Genomic DNA, 18,273 nt, shown 5'->3' on the forward strand with positions numbered 1-18,273 from the left:
AAAGAGGCTACAACAGGTTTCAAATATTCTTAGGGATTTTATTTTTCCATTGATGAGAATTGGTTTGCATATTTGTAATTCCTAGTGAAACTGGAAAATATAAGACCTTTTCTTGGGTACAGGAAAAATGATAAAGGTTTCTTTTTGTAAGAAATGAAATAATTTTTATAAAATCCCAGGTGAGTTTTATAGGGTTAGTTTTTTTTCCCTACCAATTCCAAATCTATCTTCTGTCATACAGTTGGCTCTGGTATCACAGAAGGATTTGGGACAGCTGTCAACAGGACATTCTCCAAGGACACAGCAGCCTCTGTGTAATACTGCAGTGCAGCCTTGTACCCTTGCTGTTGTAGATACTCAATCCGCCCGTGATCAATCAGCCGTTTGCAGAGGCAGCCCAGCTCCTTCCTCTCCTCAACACTCAGTGTCCTGTTCCACATAAAGGAGGGAAGGAAATAGTTTTGGTAATTAACATTCATAGTTAAGCTTAGAAAAACTACTGAAATCATTGTAAGTTCATTTCAGTCAGGTAAGCATGACGGTTGAAATATTTTGAAATGTACGTCCATGAAAATATTTTTAAAGTAAAATTTGTCTATTAGTTTAGTAATGAAATGTTTCTGCAAAATTAGTCCTTTTGAGGACACAAAACAATTTAATGTGCCACTATACATAGCTTTTCTGCTGGAGTCCATTTGCTAGGAAAAAAATGTACATACCCTTGTAAAGTATCAGAACCACTTGCTGTACTGCTGAGTGTGTGCTCGTGTTCTTCTGTGCCATTAGTTTGATCTTCACTGTCTTCACGTGTAGAAGCTTTGCCTGTGGTTTCTTGCATGCCACAAGTGGCCCAACTGCTCATTCTCTGAAAATAATGGAATTCTTCTGGTCCCAGTCCTACTGATTTAAAGAACTCTCTGCCTACATAATGTGTCCAGTCACACTTGTGATGGCAACACAGAGCAATAACAATTCCAGCTACAGGCTTATGGTCTTCTGTGATGCTTTCATTACCAGCTGATTTGTGAGGAGCCACCTCTGTCTGAGCAGCCCTGCAGCGTTTTGGTGCAGGCTCTTCATCTTTTCCATCACAGCAAGTGGTGTAACTTTCTACCAAGCATCTCAAAGCAAGATCTGGGAATGAACAAATATATCCCCCCCAACAAAAAATATCCTTAAGTACCATGCCATTATTTATACAGGCTGTATCATGGTTGGGAATGTGCTTCTCACAAAGAAAAATAAAATTACACATCACAAACTAAGCCAAAAAGCAAGTTCAATAATAACTAAAAACCATGAAAACCCTAAATGTTGTTTCTCTGGAGCTTCTAAGAGCTTACCTTCTGAAATATTTGTTCTGCAAAAGCAAATTTAAAATAGTTTGGTTAAAAAATTGGCATATTGTAGGAGAATCTCCTCCCAGTAAAACACATGAGTATTTGCTCTAAAAGTTTGATATCTAGGACACAGTCTATTAAATATGCACATGTACTTCTTAAATGCTTAACTGTGTCATCTTTGTCACACTACCTATAACAGTGTCATATTTGAGATGTCTTTCTCTACATAGTAGCCATATAACATTAGAAAAACTGTATTAGGTTAAAGTTATCAGGAGAGAAACACAATCTTATTTGTGTTTTGGAATTCAGACTGGCAATAATATTTTAGAGAGAAAATTTTTTTAAAGAAGAGGCAACTGTGCTAAAAAGTACTCTCAAATACATGACCCATGCCACCACACACTGTTCTCTGTTCTAATCTATTAAAGCCAAGAAGGACTTCACTTCTCCCTAAAGTATCCTTTTACTATTCCACTGGAGTCAAGAGATATTTAGAATATAATTACTGTGTTCACCAAAAAAGGTTTAGAGGGCAAGAACAGCTTAAAAGGACAGTTTGGAAGATCAGTGTATTCATAGCGTAAGGTTTATATCCTGACTTTCTGCAGTTCACACATCTGTAATTCATACCTGTTGCAGCACCACACAAATGCTTCCCAATTCCTACCACCGGTAGTTTTTTCTTCTCCAAAATAGGTACCTTATCTGGAGGGAAAACAAAAACAACCAACAAACCCCCTTCCAATCCACAACTACCCCAGCACCTCTGGTTTTTCTGAATAATATCATTTCAGCACACTTAGAAATCAATGTTTGCCACTACTAAAAATACATTAATTGGCACATTTTGTTAAGACAAATTAGAAGACTAGGATGCAGTGGCTGGGAAGCACATTTAACCATTTCAGCCTTTCTCTACTGGCTATGAAAGGTAAATGCATCTCCTGCTGACATGTGCTCCCACAAATTCTGTAGCATTGATGGTGCATCACTTGCTTAATTCTACACATAAAACAAACAATGCAACATGTTTAATTCTGCAAGTGCTAAAAAACCTTTGAAATGTATTTGTTTTGGTACTTTCTCACATATAATGATGTCCTATGGATGTATAAAAAGTAGAAAACTTTAAAACTCCATTTAAAATATATGTATATGTGTATCTATGTATATTCACGCATGCCTGTGTGTATATATGTGTATACATACATACAGCATCAACATGTCCAAGCAACCACTGAGAATAATCTTCAGAACTGACATTTAAGCATGTTACACACAAACTGACTGGAACCCCAATTCAAAATTTAAAAATAAGCCTCTACTTCAGAATGACACAGGCCAAGAAGGAACTTACTTAAACATAAGTGCTGAATGTCTACTTGAAGCCTCTCAAATATAGAATCTCTCCTTTTGTGTTTTCCATCCACCTGTTTAAGGAGAACAAGAGATTGCATAGGGCTGGCCACTAATAACTATAATTTTGCTCCAGGTATTAATGAATTTTAAAAAAAGTCAGACTTTTTTCTTGTCAAATCAACATTTGAATTTCCAACATTAAACATCAGGATTTTTTTCTAATAAATTTGCTATTGGTGAAGTATGGAATGTATAACTTGTAAAATTTAAATGTACTGAGGATAAAAAATGAATACTAACAGCTTCAACTGCAATGGTTTAAAAATTATACTTTACTAATGGAACAATATCCTCTTACCTTGAATCTTGTGGTTGCCCTTTCCACAAGCAAAAACTGAACACTTTCAACGTTCTCTAAGGCAATATCAACCCAATGAGACAGCTTTCCTCTCCCAGCTCCAAACTCAACAAAACACCTTCCTGGACCAAGTAAATGCAATCTTTCCATGTTACCTAAAATAGAAGCCTACAAACATCAAAAGATTATTTGTGAACCAAGAAAATATATACCTTGTGTTTTGTAATGCCTTGTAGAAAAATTATTCTTCACCAAACTGCAGAAGACTTTTTTAAGCCTTGCTTTCAGTAAGGGATAAGGGAAAAGAGGATGTATGTACAGAGGAAAGGGATTATATCTTCTGTTTTACAGTATCAGATTTCCTCTGTGGGAAGCAACTGGATTTATGCACCCAGGCTCTCAAATTTACAGCAGCACAATTCCATGTCCAAACTTCTCTATAGTTATTAGTAAATCAGAACAAACCTGTTGTTTCAGGTGTTTGAAAGCAGATTCCCCATTTTTTGGGTCACTTAAGGCTTCCTGTAAAGCCTGGTGGGACAGTATTTGTTCCTTAAGATGGAGTTCCAGGCCTGGAGGCAAATGCAAAACTTTTAGGTACAGCTTTTGAGTTTCCAAGGGTTCCCAGTTTGTTTCCCACATTATTACAATTGTGACAAGAGCTCAGTTTGTAGCACTAACAAAAGTCTGCTGAGAGTGTAAAACTATCATCATATGTTTATAACAGAGCTGTATTGTTATCTGTAGTGACATCTGAGTGAGAAAAAAAAAAAGAAAAACAAAAGGAAGGGAACACAGATTGGAGTTTTATCATTCTTTTAATCTAGTTTACTTTTTGGAGGTCTGCCTGATAATTTAACTATTGGAGGTCTGCCTGATAATTATTTCAGATGTGTTTTATGACAGCTATCTCATATTTTTACAGGTATCTAACAACAAAAATAACAATGAAATATTTAATCAATTCAATTTAAAACAACTTATATTTAGTATTTAGTATTAGGCTCACCATTACTTGCTTTTTTCAACCTGGTAATTAAATTCTGCAGCTCTTCGATAGATAGAGAAGATAGAGGAACCTTTTTAGGGAAAGAAAGTGACACCAGTGAGACCTTTGAAATTTTCTGTATCTTTGTAAAATTTATGACTTGTAAAAGTCATAAATTTGCAATGCAATGTAAGGACTGAACCTAAAACCAAATAATGTACTCACTTGTTTTTCTGGTATTTCTGAGACATCTTTTAAACCAGCATTAATATCTTGAACAAAGTAGACCTTAAAAAAAAAATTGATTCAGTTAATTACCAGGAAGCAAATAGCTAAATTCTTCAGTGTTCTTATGGTAAGGTATGTAGCAATAGAAATCCACTGCAAAGATTTTCCAAGTAATTTTCCTTCCTATAGTCTGATCCTGAATCCCAGCCAGAAATTACTCTTCTGACACAGTTTTACAAGATTGAACATGCTCATAAGAGTTAAGCAGTCAGGGTTTACTAGACAGATTCCAGAGACCATTTTCAGGTTTCCCAGGGAATACTAAAGGTGTAATTCTAATAAGGCAGCAAGGCAGGCCATAAAGAAGTCATCCTCTGCTTTCTTGAAAAGAGCATTTTAAACACATGTTTAAAATGTGTTGTAAAGGTCCTGTTGCTTCCCTCAGCAGGTGTCAGCCAAGCTCTCTGTGGCTCCGTGCCAGCCTGGCTGGAGCTGGCAGCTGGCTGGGACACCCAGAGCTTCTCTGCAGGTTCTGCTTTCCCAGGACAGCCTCTCCCCCAGCCTCTGAAATGAATGGCACTGGGAGAGCCTCTTCCCTGCGTGTGTTTCTGAGAAAAATGAATTCAACATTTTTATTTGTAACCAGGAACTGAAAAAGTGTACCAAATTACAGTGAGAAGGGCAGAGAATATGAGGGGACTGGAATGTGAGATGCATTCCAGCAAGTGCTTATAGAGCTTCCATCCTGCCTCACAGCAATGCTTTGCTAGACCTGCTGCCCTGCAGCTCACAGCTGCTGTCAGCACAGAAATTTCTCTGCAGGACTGTAATGTTTAAGGTCTTAAATCCGAGAGGAAGTGCTGAAATCACACTGCACTTACAGGCTTTGGCTTCTCTCTTGAGTTACATTTTTTTAAATGCTTTTGTAGTTGGTCTTCATATACAGTGCTAAAAGCAAAATGGAGAGAAAAGTAAGTATCATGTGAATCCTGACAAAGAACGGGAAAAGCATTTACATATACTCACTGTTTTGGATCAAGAGGGCACGGAATTCTTTTTCTGTCATTTTGTTCCTAGTTAGAAAAGTTTTAGAAAACACTTCAGCATGCATTCAGTGTTGTGTTTTAAAGAAGCTGTTGAGGGGCATCAGCTTCATAAAACATCTATTTAGAATAAATGAGTTAACCGGTACGGAGAAACGGAGACGAGAACTTAATATTTGACTGGATCCTAAACGAATAAACCCCTAATGCAAGGTGCGGGCTAGTGCTGGGCTGGGGCGAGCGCCCGGCACACCGAGGCTCAAGGGAAGCACAGGCGCTGCCTCTCCAGCCGTGCCGCGACAGCGGGGCCACCCCGAGCCCGCCCGCCCTCCCGGCCCGAGAGGGGTCCCTGCACCTCCTCGTGCCCGTGCTCCCCGCAGAAGCGCCTGCCAGGCGCGGGGATCATCCGGCAGAAGCGCTTCTTCCTCAGCACGAAGTGAGCGCAGCGCCCCGGCTGCGGCTCCCGCTCCGGCGCCGCCATCACCATCGGCGCTCCCGGCGGCCCCTGCGCCGCCATCTTGAGGCCCCTCCCCGCGGGCGGGAGCAAGATGGCGGCGGAGCGGATCTTCGACCGGGCGGTGTCGGTGCGAGTGCGGGGCTGCGGCTGCGAGGAGCGGTGAGTGCGGACCGGCTGTGCGGGAGCTTCTTTGTGCTCCTTAGAGGGGCTGCGAGCCACTCTGCTCCTGCCTGCTCTCAGCGCCGCTGGGCGGGTGCTGCACGCTGGGGTTACCGCGGGCACCCGCGGGGTGAGGGAGGGACCGGTCTGGCGAGGCCGGGGGCAGCCGGCGAGGGCCGGGCGGTCGCCGTGGGCGCCTCGCCAAGGGAGTGAAGCCGGCGGGGCGCCGGCAGCGGAGCGACCTCGCTGTGGCTCGGCGGAAGCGCCGCTGTGCCCGGGGCTGAGGCGACCCGAGGGCCGGGGCCGTTGGCGTCTCCCGCCGCTCCCCCGCCGCTCCCCCGCGGCCTCCTGAGGAGCGGCTCCTCCTCCGCGCCCTGCGGCCCAGGGAGCCGCGGGTTGAGCCACCTGTGCGAGGCGGTGGTGCCTGGGAAAGCCCCGATATTCCGTGTGTGAAGCGTCCCTTCAAAATAGGGTGAATTTCGGTACTGTGGGTCCTGCTGGGCCTGGGCAGTGTGAGAAGGCACGGAAAGGCTGATGTCTGTGGTGTGCGTGGTGATATAGGTGGCTTAGTACTCGGTAAGAAATCATTGAAGTCAAGATAGCACTGTATAAATGATTAATTTGAGCAATCGTTAATAAATTTCAACAGGCTTTTACAAAAGTTCTAGTTTCTGGACAAAGTTTCAAAACTTCTGCCTTGCTGTTTAAAGTCTGTTGCAAGCAGCAAAAAACCCCAGCTCTGACTGAGGAGCTGCAGTGACTGAAACTCTTATATTTTAAGTGTAGTCATCAGTGGAAACTTAATGTTTCTGCCAAAATTTTTATTTTTGAGATGCCATTGATTCCTTTAGTGCAGCTATGGACACATTTGGAGAATGTTTTCTTGATTTATTACTGAGTTTCATCTTTTTGTACACAGGAGATTAAATGTTCGAGTGAATATTGAACTACTGTCAATTTCTAATCCTGTTCATAAAAAGGTTTGTAAATTAATAATTTCTGTCATTCATTAGGTATTATCTGAATTTCATTTTATGGAAGTAGAAAAAGGAAAATCAAAGTGGGATTTTAGTATTTGCTGTTTGACCTTACTTTATTTTTTATACAATTTTTTTAGTAACTTAGTTGGTTTGGTATTGTGTTTTCCCACCCTTTCCCCCCATCCCCCCAGCCTTTTTTAGCCCTCTATTTTAGTTTGGCTGTTGATGGGTCTTAGCAAGCTTGCATATTGAAAGTGTTTGGAGATGCTCAGGGGAACATGAGTTAGAGCCTAGGAGTACCTTTGGTTCAAGGTTCTAAATTGGGATTAAAAAAATAATCTTTCTCAGGGAAAATCACAATGAGTTCTCACGACTGGAGACTTTGTCATCTCTTCTGTTGTACATCTGGTTTGTCCCTAAAGTGTTCACCCCCAGCATGATGCTAACGTTGGTTATGGTGTTGGGTAGAGGTTTGTTTGTGTAGGAGCGCAGCAGGTTTTGGTCAGATTGTGCAGTGGTGTAGTGATGGTGGTGCTTCCCTCTGAGCAGAAGCAGCTCAGTTTGAGGGGTGTGCTGAGCTGCAGCCTGGGTCAGGAGCAGCCTGGGAACTGGAAATGCAGTGGAGTCCATCAGGGAGTGCTCAGTCTAAAGGGGAACTTGCAGTGCCTGATCAGCTAATGGGGCATCAGCCCAGCAGGCATTTTATCCCACCCATCAATCCCCCCCAGCTGGCTTGGGTGGCCCTGATTTAAGCTCTGTGTGTGTGTAAATCCCTCAGTTTGTTTATGCATCCCCAGTTGAGAGTTTTGTTGGTGTTTCTGGTGCCTGAATTACTGAATAAAGTTTCAGTTCTGTGTGTGTGCAGTGCTGTGTCACATTTCATTATGCTGGAGCAGCTGACAGGTTTCTGCTTTACTTCTGGACCTCTGCTGGGGAATATCCCTGCCACAGGGGTGAGCCTTGTTCCAGGGAGCAGCTGCCTGAGCCCAAGAACTGAATAACCCCATCCCTGGAATTCCAGCCTTAAGGCTTCTGGAGGGGCAGCTTTCCCAAAACACTGTGGAGGCCTCCAGAGAACACATGAGTGTCTGTTTCAAAGCTAAGCAGCATAATCCTGCAGTTTGCCATATGGGATCCCTGGGTTCAGCTGTATCCAATCTGCAGAGCTCTGTATTCCAGTGTATAAAAGCAGCTGGTGGTTCCATAAACTTCAGGAGCAGAGTGCTCTGAAAGGCTTCCAGTTATGGGAGGGGTGTGTTAGTAAAGCATGACAGTGGACTGCTAGTGCTGCACTTATTTCATGAGGGGCAAAAAGGAGCAAATAGCTTTTTCTCTGAAAAATTATGGATACATAATGAATTTCAAAACCTTTGCTGCTCAAAGTTTAAGGTTTTGACTTGGTTTGATTTTATGAAAGTTTTCCTTGTTTTCCTGTAATATTTGAATTTGTGTTAAATGGTAATGTTTTACATGTTCTGAATCAGTTGCCACAGTTCTCTTGTATTTTTGACTAAACAATGAAAGCATTCAATACTGTTTGCAATGCTGGTTTAAAATATTTATAGTATTTTAATCTTATTTAAATGTACATCTTTCCAGGACTTAGCTGTTCGATTGACTGATGATACTGATCCTTTTTTCCTTTATAACCTTGTCATATCAGAGGAAGATTTTCAAAGGTAAGTGGAGTGACAGTACTTTCTCTGTGAAACATTTCTAAATGGCATAAAAGAAAAAGGGAATATTTTTGGCTTAGAGTGGTCTGTGCTAGAGTTCAGGTTTTGGCAGTTTTCATTTGTGGAGTTTTGTCAGTGTTTTGCCAATATTGTTCTCTGACCAGTGGGTGAAACAGCCAGGTTCAGGAGGGTGACCAGCTCAGGTTACACAGAGGAGTACTGCTGGTATCTTCTGTTTATCCCGACTGCTTCTTACAGACTATTGTGTGTGTGAACTAGTTCAGGAAATGATTACAAGAAGAAAGTCTGTTTGCATGGACATGGTTTTACAGACCTGTGCCTCTATCTTAGGAGTTTCTTGCAGAATTGTACTGTTGGGTCTCATTTACTTGCTCAGAATTTGAGCAAATCATCAAATTTGGATTCCAAGCATGAACAGATGAACAGTTCAGTTTTCTGCTTTCTTTGGGTATTTATTTATTTTATTTCTGCTTTGTTTTGTTGTGGTTTTTTTGGTGTGGTTCTTTTTGTTTGTTAGGGGTTTTGGTGGGGGAGTGCCTTTGGTGTTGTTTCCAAAAAGGGAGGTGTGGTCAGCGTGTGGATCCAAAGGCAAAGCAAGGCAGTGTGTGCAGGAGGGACGTGCAGGTGTTTTGTTGCAGGGGGCACAGCTTTGTGTGTGCACTGGGGGAGTCTGAGTTTGCTGTGGCTGTGCAGGGGCGGGGGATTGAGGCTGAGGCTCCCTCCTTGTCCTGTGCTTGTTCCCTGTGCCTGTCCCATCCCTGCTCCACACTGTGCTGTGGGGGTGATGGCAACTCAAAGGAACACATTTGTTCACCACAGCAACTTCTGGTTTTCAATTAGTGCAGCCCCCTTGCAAGAACCCTTGTGGTCAGAAGTGTCCTCTGGGGATTGTCATCCAAGATGTGCTCCAGGATGCCCCTGCTCAAGCAGGGAGGTTGGACCAGCTGTCCCACTCTGGTCCCTTCCAGCCTGAGCACTTCTGTGATTTTGTGATATATGCACACACTTCTGGTTGAAAAAGACATGGTAGTAAACTTTAATGATCAGAACTGGTTCTTTATAATGTTGTAAACAAAATATTTTATAGGAAATACATTACAGTTCTCTATATCATTAACATTTTTTTCCTGTCTGTTCTGTAGTTTGAAATCCCAGCAAGGTCTCTTGGTGGACTTCTCTGCTTTCCCACAGAAATTTATAGATCTGCTTCAGCAATGCATTCAGGAGCAGAACAAAGATATCCCAAGGTAGGTCACAAGTGTGTGCCACGTTACTCTGTGTGCACCTGTTGAGTTCTTAAAGCACCTCTCAGTCACTCAGACTGAGTCAGTAGAAAAGGATAATCTGACCTGCCCTGACCTGAATGTCTTGGTGGATGTGGCAAAACCTGAGTCTTTGGAGGAGAATTCTTTCTTGAGCAAAAACTGGACAGCCTTTTACTGCACATATAAAATATATTTTATTGGGAAATAGATTAGGATCTACAGGTAGTTTCAGGGGAAAAAAAATGCTAAACATTTGATTATCTTGGTTTTTCCCTAGGTTTTTGCTGCAGTTAGTTTCTTCAGCACCTGCTCTAGATCACACACCTGTCTCTCTAAATGTAGTGGAGACCAACCCTTTCAAACACCTTACCCATCTCTCTCTAAAATTCCTGCCAGGAACTGATGCAGAAATAAAGAAGTTTTTAGCCAACTGTTTGAAATGCCTTAAGGTAAAATGAAAGTTTATTGTAACTGCACTAAGCCTCAATGCTGTGTGTACTTAAGCATTTTTTTCATTCTGAGTCATTCAGAAGTATGTACCAAGTTGTGTGCTCTGGTTTCTTCTTCCTTTTAGCCCAAATATGTAATTGCATGCAGCTACTTGGGTGCATGCTGTAAAATCTGAATTGCTGCCATCCCCCTGCAGTGAAAATGCATTTCCAGGCAGGCAGTGCCATTTGAAGCACAGGAGGGAGGTGCTTTACCCCCAGTGCAGCTGCTGAGTGCCCTGGCTGCTGCACTGCCCTGCTCACTGCCTGTGCTGGTGGCCAGAGCAGCTGCAGCCCCCACTGCAACCTTCAGTCTCTGTTCTGCCCTTGGCTGTGGGAGAGCACAGGCTGCTGGGAATTGTGAGCCTTGGTGGGCTGCAAAGGACTAACAGCTATAAAAAGCCAATTCAATTGGAATGTTGATGCAGTTTGGTAGCATGCTAGGTTTGAGTTGGTGGGAAATTAAAGGTCTCATTGTTTGACTCATGTTTCAGTTTCATAGCCTGGGATTTGTCTCTCCTGTTGTGCTGTCTTGTTTCCAGGCACTTAATAAGCCAATTTAATAACATAGATTTACAGCATTTCAGCTGATCTCTTGTTTGGGTAACTCCTTTGTAAACATATCTTAATAAGATACTATAAATGTAGTAAATGTAACTGTACACAATGTAAATAAGATACTATTTCCTGGTTGAAATTTGGTAAGAATTTAATTTGGGGTTTTTACATTGTGGGCTGATACCTTTTCTTTTGAATTTACTAATTATATCTTATTCAGTATGACACTGAATTAACAAGGTGCTCTTTTCACAAACACAGTGAGTATCTGGGTGCTTAGGCAGGCTGTGCTGATTGAGTGGGAGCTAAATGCTACTTCTGCTTTGGGAGCTAAGGATTTGACTTGATGTCAATTTGTTCATAGGAGGATAAAATGATGTTGGAAGAAAAGCTTAAGAGAACTGAAGAGGATCTTAGCAGGCAACTGAGCTACACTCAACAGGTAACAGAAATTTTTAACTTGTGTGTGTTGCAGCTTTTTTGATTTCTAGAAAATGTCCCTTTTTGTTGGCTGGTTGGTTAGCCACTACCTAGCCAAGATAATTGACTTGAGACTGAGTGAAGAGAATTGTCTGCTGGAGCTTTTCTAGAGAGTGAATAAAGCCAGCAGCTGAATTAACAATTAAATTGAGCTCTTGCACTACTCAAGCAGAATTTTAGTTTGTGCAGAGGTCTGTGTGTGCACACACAAATTGAATACTAAATATATGGTCATGTGAAGATAAATGATAAATATATTTCATATATTCCATGAATCATTGGAAATTGTTTTATTTGGAAAGTTATGAAACTGCAGTAAATAAGTTGGAAGTCTTGGACTTCAATTACTCCATTTTGGTTTTTGCAGTCAGCATAGTAATTCTGTATTTAAGAGAATGATTTGGGTCAGATTCTGCAATTATCAAGGTGACTTTTTTGACCATAATGAAACAGAACAATTCCATTAAAACTGTTAAGAATTATTTTTGGAATGAAATATTTCTTTGCCTCATGTCTGCAGCTTCAGTTTGAGTTTCTGGAATGTATTTGCTGAATTGGGATGCAGATTTACAAATAAAAAAAGGAAAAGATGCCACTGAATAACTTAGGTTTTTTCCCCCCTGTTTTAACCCCTGACTGCTCTGGGATAGAGAGCATCAGCAGGCTGTTTTTTCACTCTTGAATAGTGGTTGGGAAAAATGCAATTGGAAATTAAGATTATTTTATCCACAGCATTAGAACAGTGCTCTTCAGCTTCTCAGTGCCTCACTTTTCCTGGTTACAAAATTAACATATTTCAGCATCTGGTGCTGAAATTTAGACTTTTTTAAAAATAATTCCATGTCCTTTTAGTAAGTAACAGTAAAGAGTCAATATTGGCTGAAATGCTTACATTTTTAAACTTTATGTGGTTTGTCAAACTGAAACAGAGTTTGTCAGAGAAGAGCCGGGAACTCGAGAAACTGAAAAATGAATGGACATCCTACACCACAGCTCTGAGCAACAAACACTCCCAGGAGCTGACAAGTGAGAAGGAAAGAGCTCTCCAGGTACAACAGCTGAAAGGAATGAACAAGATCCTTGTGGGAATAGTCAGAGTCATCGAGTAACTGCTTCTTTTCTTTGCCTCTCACAGGCACAAACTCAGTACCAACAGCAGCATGAACAACAGAAAAAGGAATTGGAAAATTTGCATCAGAAAAGTATTCAGCAGTTGCAGAACAGGCTCTCAGAACTCGAGGTCATCAATAAAGACCTAACAGAGAGGAGATACAAAGGAGACTCCACAGTCAGAGAACTGAAAGCAAAGCTTTCTGGATTAGAAGATGTACGGCTTCCCAATATCCAAAATTAAACTTACTACTGCTAGGGCATTGGCAATGCCTGCCTGGGCACGTCATAGGAAATACAGCATATTAACTTCATTTATTTCCTCTTTAGTCCATATTATGCTTACTATTTAAATATGTCTCTTTAAATTACTGTTACAGGTTTTCTTGAAGAATAAAATTCACTTCCTTTCCAACATTTAGGAATGTCAAAGAGCAAAGCAGGAGGTGCTGTCCCTGCGCCGGGAGAACACAACTCTGGATGCTGAATGTCATGAAAAAGAGAAACTCATTAATCAGCTGCAGACACGAGTTGCTGTCTTGGAACAAGAGATCAAAGACAAAGATCAGCTTGTCACCAGAACAAAAGAAGTCCTAGATGCGACACAGGAGCAAAAGGTTTCTTCATTAATTTTTTTTAACCTTCCTAATTGTGCTTTCCATAGAATAGCTGCTGACCAGTTCTTATGAATACAGCCAGTCAGCTTTCAAATGTAGTTCAGATTCTAAATTATGGCATCAAAAGTATACTGGGTTCAAATTTAATCCTATGGTGCTAGAGTAATAGTTGATGGGATTTTGGGTAATCCAGATCCTGTAAGATTTGACTGAAAAGCACTGGCTGGTTCCTTGTAAGGACAGGACTCAAAGAATTATGAACAATTAAATCTATATGAAAACATAAACAATGTGGATCACAGCCTTACTACATTTTGTAACATTCTTTTCAAGGTGATCCTGGAAGAGAGTACAGAGGAAAAACACAGGCATATTGAAAAACTCGAGACAACAATTAAATCGCTGTCAGCTGAGCTCCTTAAGGTTTGTTTGAAGATGGCTCTTCCCTTGTGCAACATCTCCCTTATTCTTAGGTGTTTATTTTTGTAATACATGGCTTGGGTTTTTTTTAATAGGCTAATGAAATTATCAAGAAATTACAAGGAGATTTGAAAACTCTAATGAGTAAATTAAAATTGAAAAATACAGTAACAATTCAGCAAGAAAAACTGTTGGCAGAAAAAGAAGAGAAGCTTCAGAAGGAGCAGAGGGAGTCGCAGGAGATGGGCCAATCCCTTCGCATGAAGGAGCAGGAGGTACTGCTGGGTTACCCTTGTGCTGGAAATGCTGTTGTTGTATGGACTCTGGGGTTTGACTTGGTTACAGAAATAAGGTCTGAAATCTTTCCATGCAATAGAATATACTCTTTTGCTCATTAACATATTTATTTAAATGTGTCAGCAACTTTCGGAATTTTTAATGTTAACCTGATTTGTAAAAGCCATCCATTTATATGGAAGGCAACCAAAAGTGTTTGAAGAGAACAAGGCAATGTCATGGATGAATCAGCACCCTTTAAGGAGGCACATTCATGTGTGAGTTGGTGAAGGGAATAAGAACAAGGACAGAGTGAACCTTTTTCTTCCATTAAACAGGACATTCCCCTGTTTAGACTCCTTGCACTATTTACTCACAGAAAAATAAAGGTCAAAAAGGATTCTGGCTGTCACCTTGTCAAAATCCTAGCTGAAAGTAGGGCTTCCTTTAAAAGAATTACCATGTTGCTTTTGTGACAAACTGAGTTCAAACTTCTTTAATTTTAGAATAACTTCATAAATGCTTTTTTTGTTGTTGTTTGTAGCTAGTAGTATAACAGTAGTACTATAACACTCCTGATAGTGTTACAATTATTATGGCAATTACAGGTTTGCAAGCTACAAGAGCAGCTGGAAAACACAATACAAAAACTCGAAGAAAGTAAGCAGTTGCTGAAAACCAATGAAAATGGTAGGTTTGTACAGCTTGATTTCTCCCTCTGTAAAAATGACCCAGTGTTCTCACTGGTACTGAAACTGATAGGAGCAGTTTTTGGGGTTTTTGTGAAGAGCTGCCATGATTGTCATGTGTGGAAAACAAGCCCCTGGCTGTGCAGTAGCCAAGAGCTGCTCGTAGGAATTCCTTTGGGGCTGGTGCCTGGGGCTGTGGGGTGCGTGCTCTGAGGCCTGGAGGGGAGAGGGACCTTCAACAAACGGCTTTGGTTGGTACTAGGGAGGAAAAACACCCAGTGAGCTGTCACTGTTTGTGAGGAAGGCCTAGTGGCCATTTCAAGCAGCCTGTAAGAGGGAGCAAATGGACTTGAGCTTTTTCTTCCTCTTTGCAGTTATCACGTGGCTGAACAGACAGCTGAGTGAAGTTCAGATGGCAAAGAAGCTGGACAGCCCTGCCAGTGCCCATGCTGGTGGGAGGGCGGCTGTTTCACCTCTCAGCATGGTAAGGCAGAGCTGTAAATAACAGGCTGGTGGGGTGGGCATCAGTTCCTAAAATGCAGGGCCTTCAAAGAGGAAAAATAATGTGCTTTCATCTTCTTCTGGCCTTACAGTTTTGGGTGGATGAGGTTTGGCTTTGTGTGTTTGTTTTTCAATAATATAAAACTGTTGGCTGCTTCTTGCCCTGGGCTTTATAGGTGAGAATCTTCTAAGCTCTTGTTTACACAAAATACACAAGGCAATAACAGAACTAGTTTGGAAAAGATGAAGTGCGGAGTGAAGGCGAAAAAAAGAAAAGGCTTTTCTGTGTTGAGAGGTTAACTTACTAATTCTCTTTGTAAAGGTTAAAACCCAGAGTGTACTATTTCAATACTCTAACTAATGATTTTTAGAAACAGCACAGTCAGGGGCTAAGGAATGCAGCCTGCAGTCATTGTTGAACAGTGTGACTTGCTGCTTCTCACCCTGTGTTGTACAGAGCTCTGCTGTCACAGTGACAACAGGAATTGATGAGCTGCTTGTTCATACAGAGAGGACTCTGGATTTGTAGCTGGATACATTAATTGCTTTCATCAATGACAGGGTGTGTAGCTTTTTACTAGCCAAGAGTGCTCATCTCATCTAACTTTTTTAAAGTTACATTTTCCTTAAGTGTGTGAAGCTTGGAAAAAGTTTTCTTCCCATTGGAAGACTCACATAAGTGTTGGCTTTGTAATGGCAGTTAGTTGTTAATTTTGGAATTTTTAATGTCTACAGTTACTTGTAAAATTATGTTTCTCATTTATGGATGAGTTTCTATTTGTTTTACAGCCTGACCGACCATCCTTTCATAGCTCAGGACTCAGTCATCCCATTTCGCCTCTCTATGCCTTCCAGAACTTTCTGGAACCAATACACAGCAAAAATGGAAATTTCCAATGTCCAGTATCAAAGGCAGGCACTTCAACTTTTTAGTTTGCTGAAGAGTGTATAAAATTGTATTTATTTATTATTTATTTAGTATAAAATTTTATTTAAATTGTATAAAATATCAAAGCACAACATCTTGACTATTTCTCAAAGTGCTATTTACTGTATTTACTCTTAGGCTCTCTGCCTTGAGCATTTTGCCTGTTATTCATAGCTGATGTTTGTCTTTAGGCTGTTTCTCACAGGCTTTGCTGCACAGCAGGGCCAGTGAGGTGTAGAAACGGGAATCTCTGGGAATTTGGCTCTGTGAATGCCCTGGGGAGAGGGAACTCAGATCTGGAGTAACTCTTAACCTGCAGCTCTTTGTCTCTGCAGGTTCAGTTGAACTCACAGCTTTTGAAAGCCACTCGGTGTTCGGATGTTCACGCAGTGCCTGCAGCTGGCCATGCAGCAAACAAGGAGAAGTGAGTGTCAGCTACTGCTCTTTAGTATTTTTGTTATTTCAGTTTATAAAACCCTTTGTCAGCTTGCTGTGTTTGGAGCTGACTAAAGGTTCTAGTATTAGCCTGGTTCTGTGATCGACCTGTCTTCATTACCATGCTCACCAATTTTGTGTTGGTTTGTTGAAAGCAAAGGAAGAGCTGTGCTTGCAGGAGTGGGGCCCAAGGAACAGCTGTTCAGTGTTGCTCCTGCTGACAGATTTAAGCCATCAGGTGCTTGGTCACTGAAAAAAATTAGTTCTAGGCTGTTCTTAACCTACTCAGTGGGTGATGAAACGCAGTAGTTGCACTTCTAGTGGAGGTTTTCCTGACCAAGTCTGTAGCTGCCCTTGTTATAATGCACTGATGACAAACTGCATTTGCTTTAAATTTTAATTTGCCTTTCTATTTCTAGTGGTGAGCAGCTGGGCCTGGAATCAAAGTATTTGAAGAAAAAAGATGACAGCATTCCTTTACGAGGGCTCAGTCAAAACACGCTTAACTCAGGTGAGTAGGAAACAGGAGGTGGTGTTTGAGCTGTACCTGGAGGGCAGTGACAGCCATGGTTCAATGCAGTGTCCTGTGCTGTTCTGCAGAGTACCTGAGGCCCTACTTGCCAGCCAAAGCACAGCCATCGCCCAGAGCTGCTGGGACGCCTGCCTCGGCCTATTTTCCTGGATCATAGACAGGGTTCTTACTGTAAGAGTTCTCTTAACCATTGGGGGATTTTAAATGTCCTGCAATAGTGTGTTAGTAAAGTATCAGTGTGAACTGACATAATTTTATGAGCCAGTTTTCTTTGAGGAAGGGATCTGGACTGACTTGGATGATGCTTCAGGGTGCTTGAGCCTGAGGAGAGGAAGATAAAGCCTTAAGGAGCCTTAGTGGGAACAACACTGAACCTCACCAGGGCTGTGCAGAATTTTTGTCGTATATTGCTTACCCTGTAAATCCTCCTAAAAACTCACCAAAGTGCTCTTTTTTATAAAAAACAGGTGCAATGTACATTCCCTGAGTGAGAACAATGACCTGAATTTCTATTTCTTGACTCCTTTCAGAGAATGGAGCACAGAACTGTGCTATGCTGTCCACTTTAGTAATGGTCAAGCTCATATGGGGGCATGACTGCCTCACTAATCTTCCCTGAAAGTTTAGTTTTAAAAACTTGCTTAATTTTGGAACCAGCTTATTTGAATTGCATACAGACTTACAAATAATCTCATACTAAAAAAGCTAAATTATTTCACTGAAGGTAGAAAATTAAAACTTAAAATTGTCAGTCTTGGTTCCCCTAACTTTTCTGTTAATCTCTCAGTATTACATTCCACAGGCCACCATGCATAAAACATTAAACGGTGAAGTAGCTGAATCGTTAACTGCTGACAAGTATCAACATCTTAAAGCTATTTTATTTCTATAAATCATAACAAATTTAACAACTTGTAAGACTATGCAGAAATTTTAGATACTTTTACATCTCTGTAGCTTGTTCTGCTGTCTGGGTTCAAATGCTGGGATAGCCCTTAGGACTTGGTGTCCCCTGCAGAAGGAGTGTGCATGGACTTATGCCAGGCAGAGTACCCTTACAATGACCTTTCCTTTTGGTAAAGACACTTCATTCCTTTTACCTTGGTTACTCAGGTGCACCCAGAGGATTGTACATTTCAGTGGTTTGTTTTGCTGTGTGAAATGTGTACATTTGTTTATGAATTAGCACTGTGTTAATGTATAGTGTCTGGTTTTGTCATGTGTACATTTTAATGGAAATATTAAATGGTTTTTATCAAAAGCTCTGATTAGTGACTGTTTCAGGAGTATTGCTAACCAACATCTCCATGGTACTGGGATTCCCAGCTGAGGTAAGCACCAGAAAGCTCTGTTTTATTT

General features: G+C 41.2%; 2 protein-coding genes across 3 annotated transcripts; one reads left to right on the forward strand and one right to left on the reverse strand.

Annotated features, from left to right (window-relative positions):
- Nucleotides 1-24: 24 nt before the first annotated feature.
- Nucleotides 25-5,854, reverse strand: TRMT13 (tRNA methyltransferase 13 homolog). Of its 2 annotated transcripts, none has more exons than XM_054285871.1 (11): nucleotides 5,678-5,854; nucleotides 5,306-5,352; nucleotides 5,161-5,227; nucleotides 4,277-4,339; nucleotides 4,073-4,142; nucleotides 3,529-3,635; nucleotides 3,064-3,231; nucleotides 2,704-2,776; nucleotides 1,977-2,051; nucleotides 720-1,134; nucleotides 25-429 (listed from the first exon to the last, which is right to left on the reverse strand). In XM_054285871.1, the coding sequence occupies exons 1-11, from the start codon at nucleotides 5,837-5,839 to the stop codon at nucleotides 234-236; spliced, it is 1,443 nt and encodes a 480-aa protein (XP_054141846.1). In that variant the 5' UTR covers nucleotides 5,840-5,854; the 3' UTR covers nucleotides 25-233. The 2 variants fall into 2 exon arrangements, with proteins under 2 accessions (XP_054141846.1, XP_054141845.1); XM_054285870.1 differs by lacking the exon at nucleotides 25-429 and having other exon boundaries at nucleotides 725-865; nucleotides 1,015-1,134; nucleotides 5,678-5,839.
- On the forward strand, nucleotides 5,844-18,209 carry SASS6 (SAS-6 centriolar assembly protein). The gene is made up of 17 exons (XM_054285873.1): nucleotides 5,844-5,938; nucleotides 6,858-6,918; nucleotides 8,518-8,597; nucleotides 9,758-9,862; nucleotides 10,158-10,329; nucleotides 11,291-11,368; nucleotides 12,336-12,455; nucleotides 12,542-12,733; nucleotides 12,939-13,133; nucleotides 13,467-13,556; nucleotides 13,649-13,828; nucleotides 14,438-14,519; nucleotides 14,893-15,002; nucleotides 15,809-15,931; nucleotides 16,283-16,371; nucleotides 16,802-16,893; nucleotides 16,983-18,209. The coding sequence occupies exons 1-17, from the start codon at nucleotides 5,871-5,873 to the stop codon at nucleotides 17,069-17,071; spliced, it is 1,926 nt and encodes a 641-aa protein (XP_054141848.1). The 5' UTR covers nucleotides 5,844-5,870; the 3' UTR covers nucleotides 17,072-18,209.
- The last annotated feature ends 64 nt before the right edge of the window (nucleotides 18,210-18,273 follow it).

Source organism: Melozone crissalis, unplaced genomic scaffold, assembly GCF_028551555.1.
Source record: "Melozone crissalis strain CALT ecotype California unplaced genomic scaffold, PUWL_Pcris_2 ptg000045l_1, whole genome shotgun sequence".
Taxonomy (NCBI): domain Eukaryota; kingdom Metazoa; phylum Chordata; class Aves; order Passeriformes; family Passerellidae; genus Melozone; species Melozone crissalis.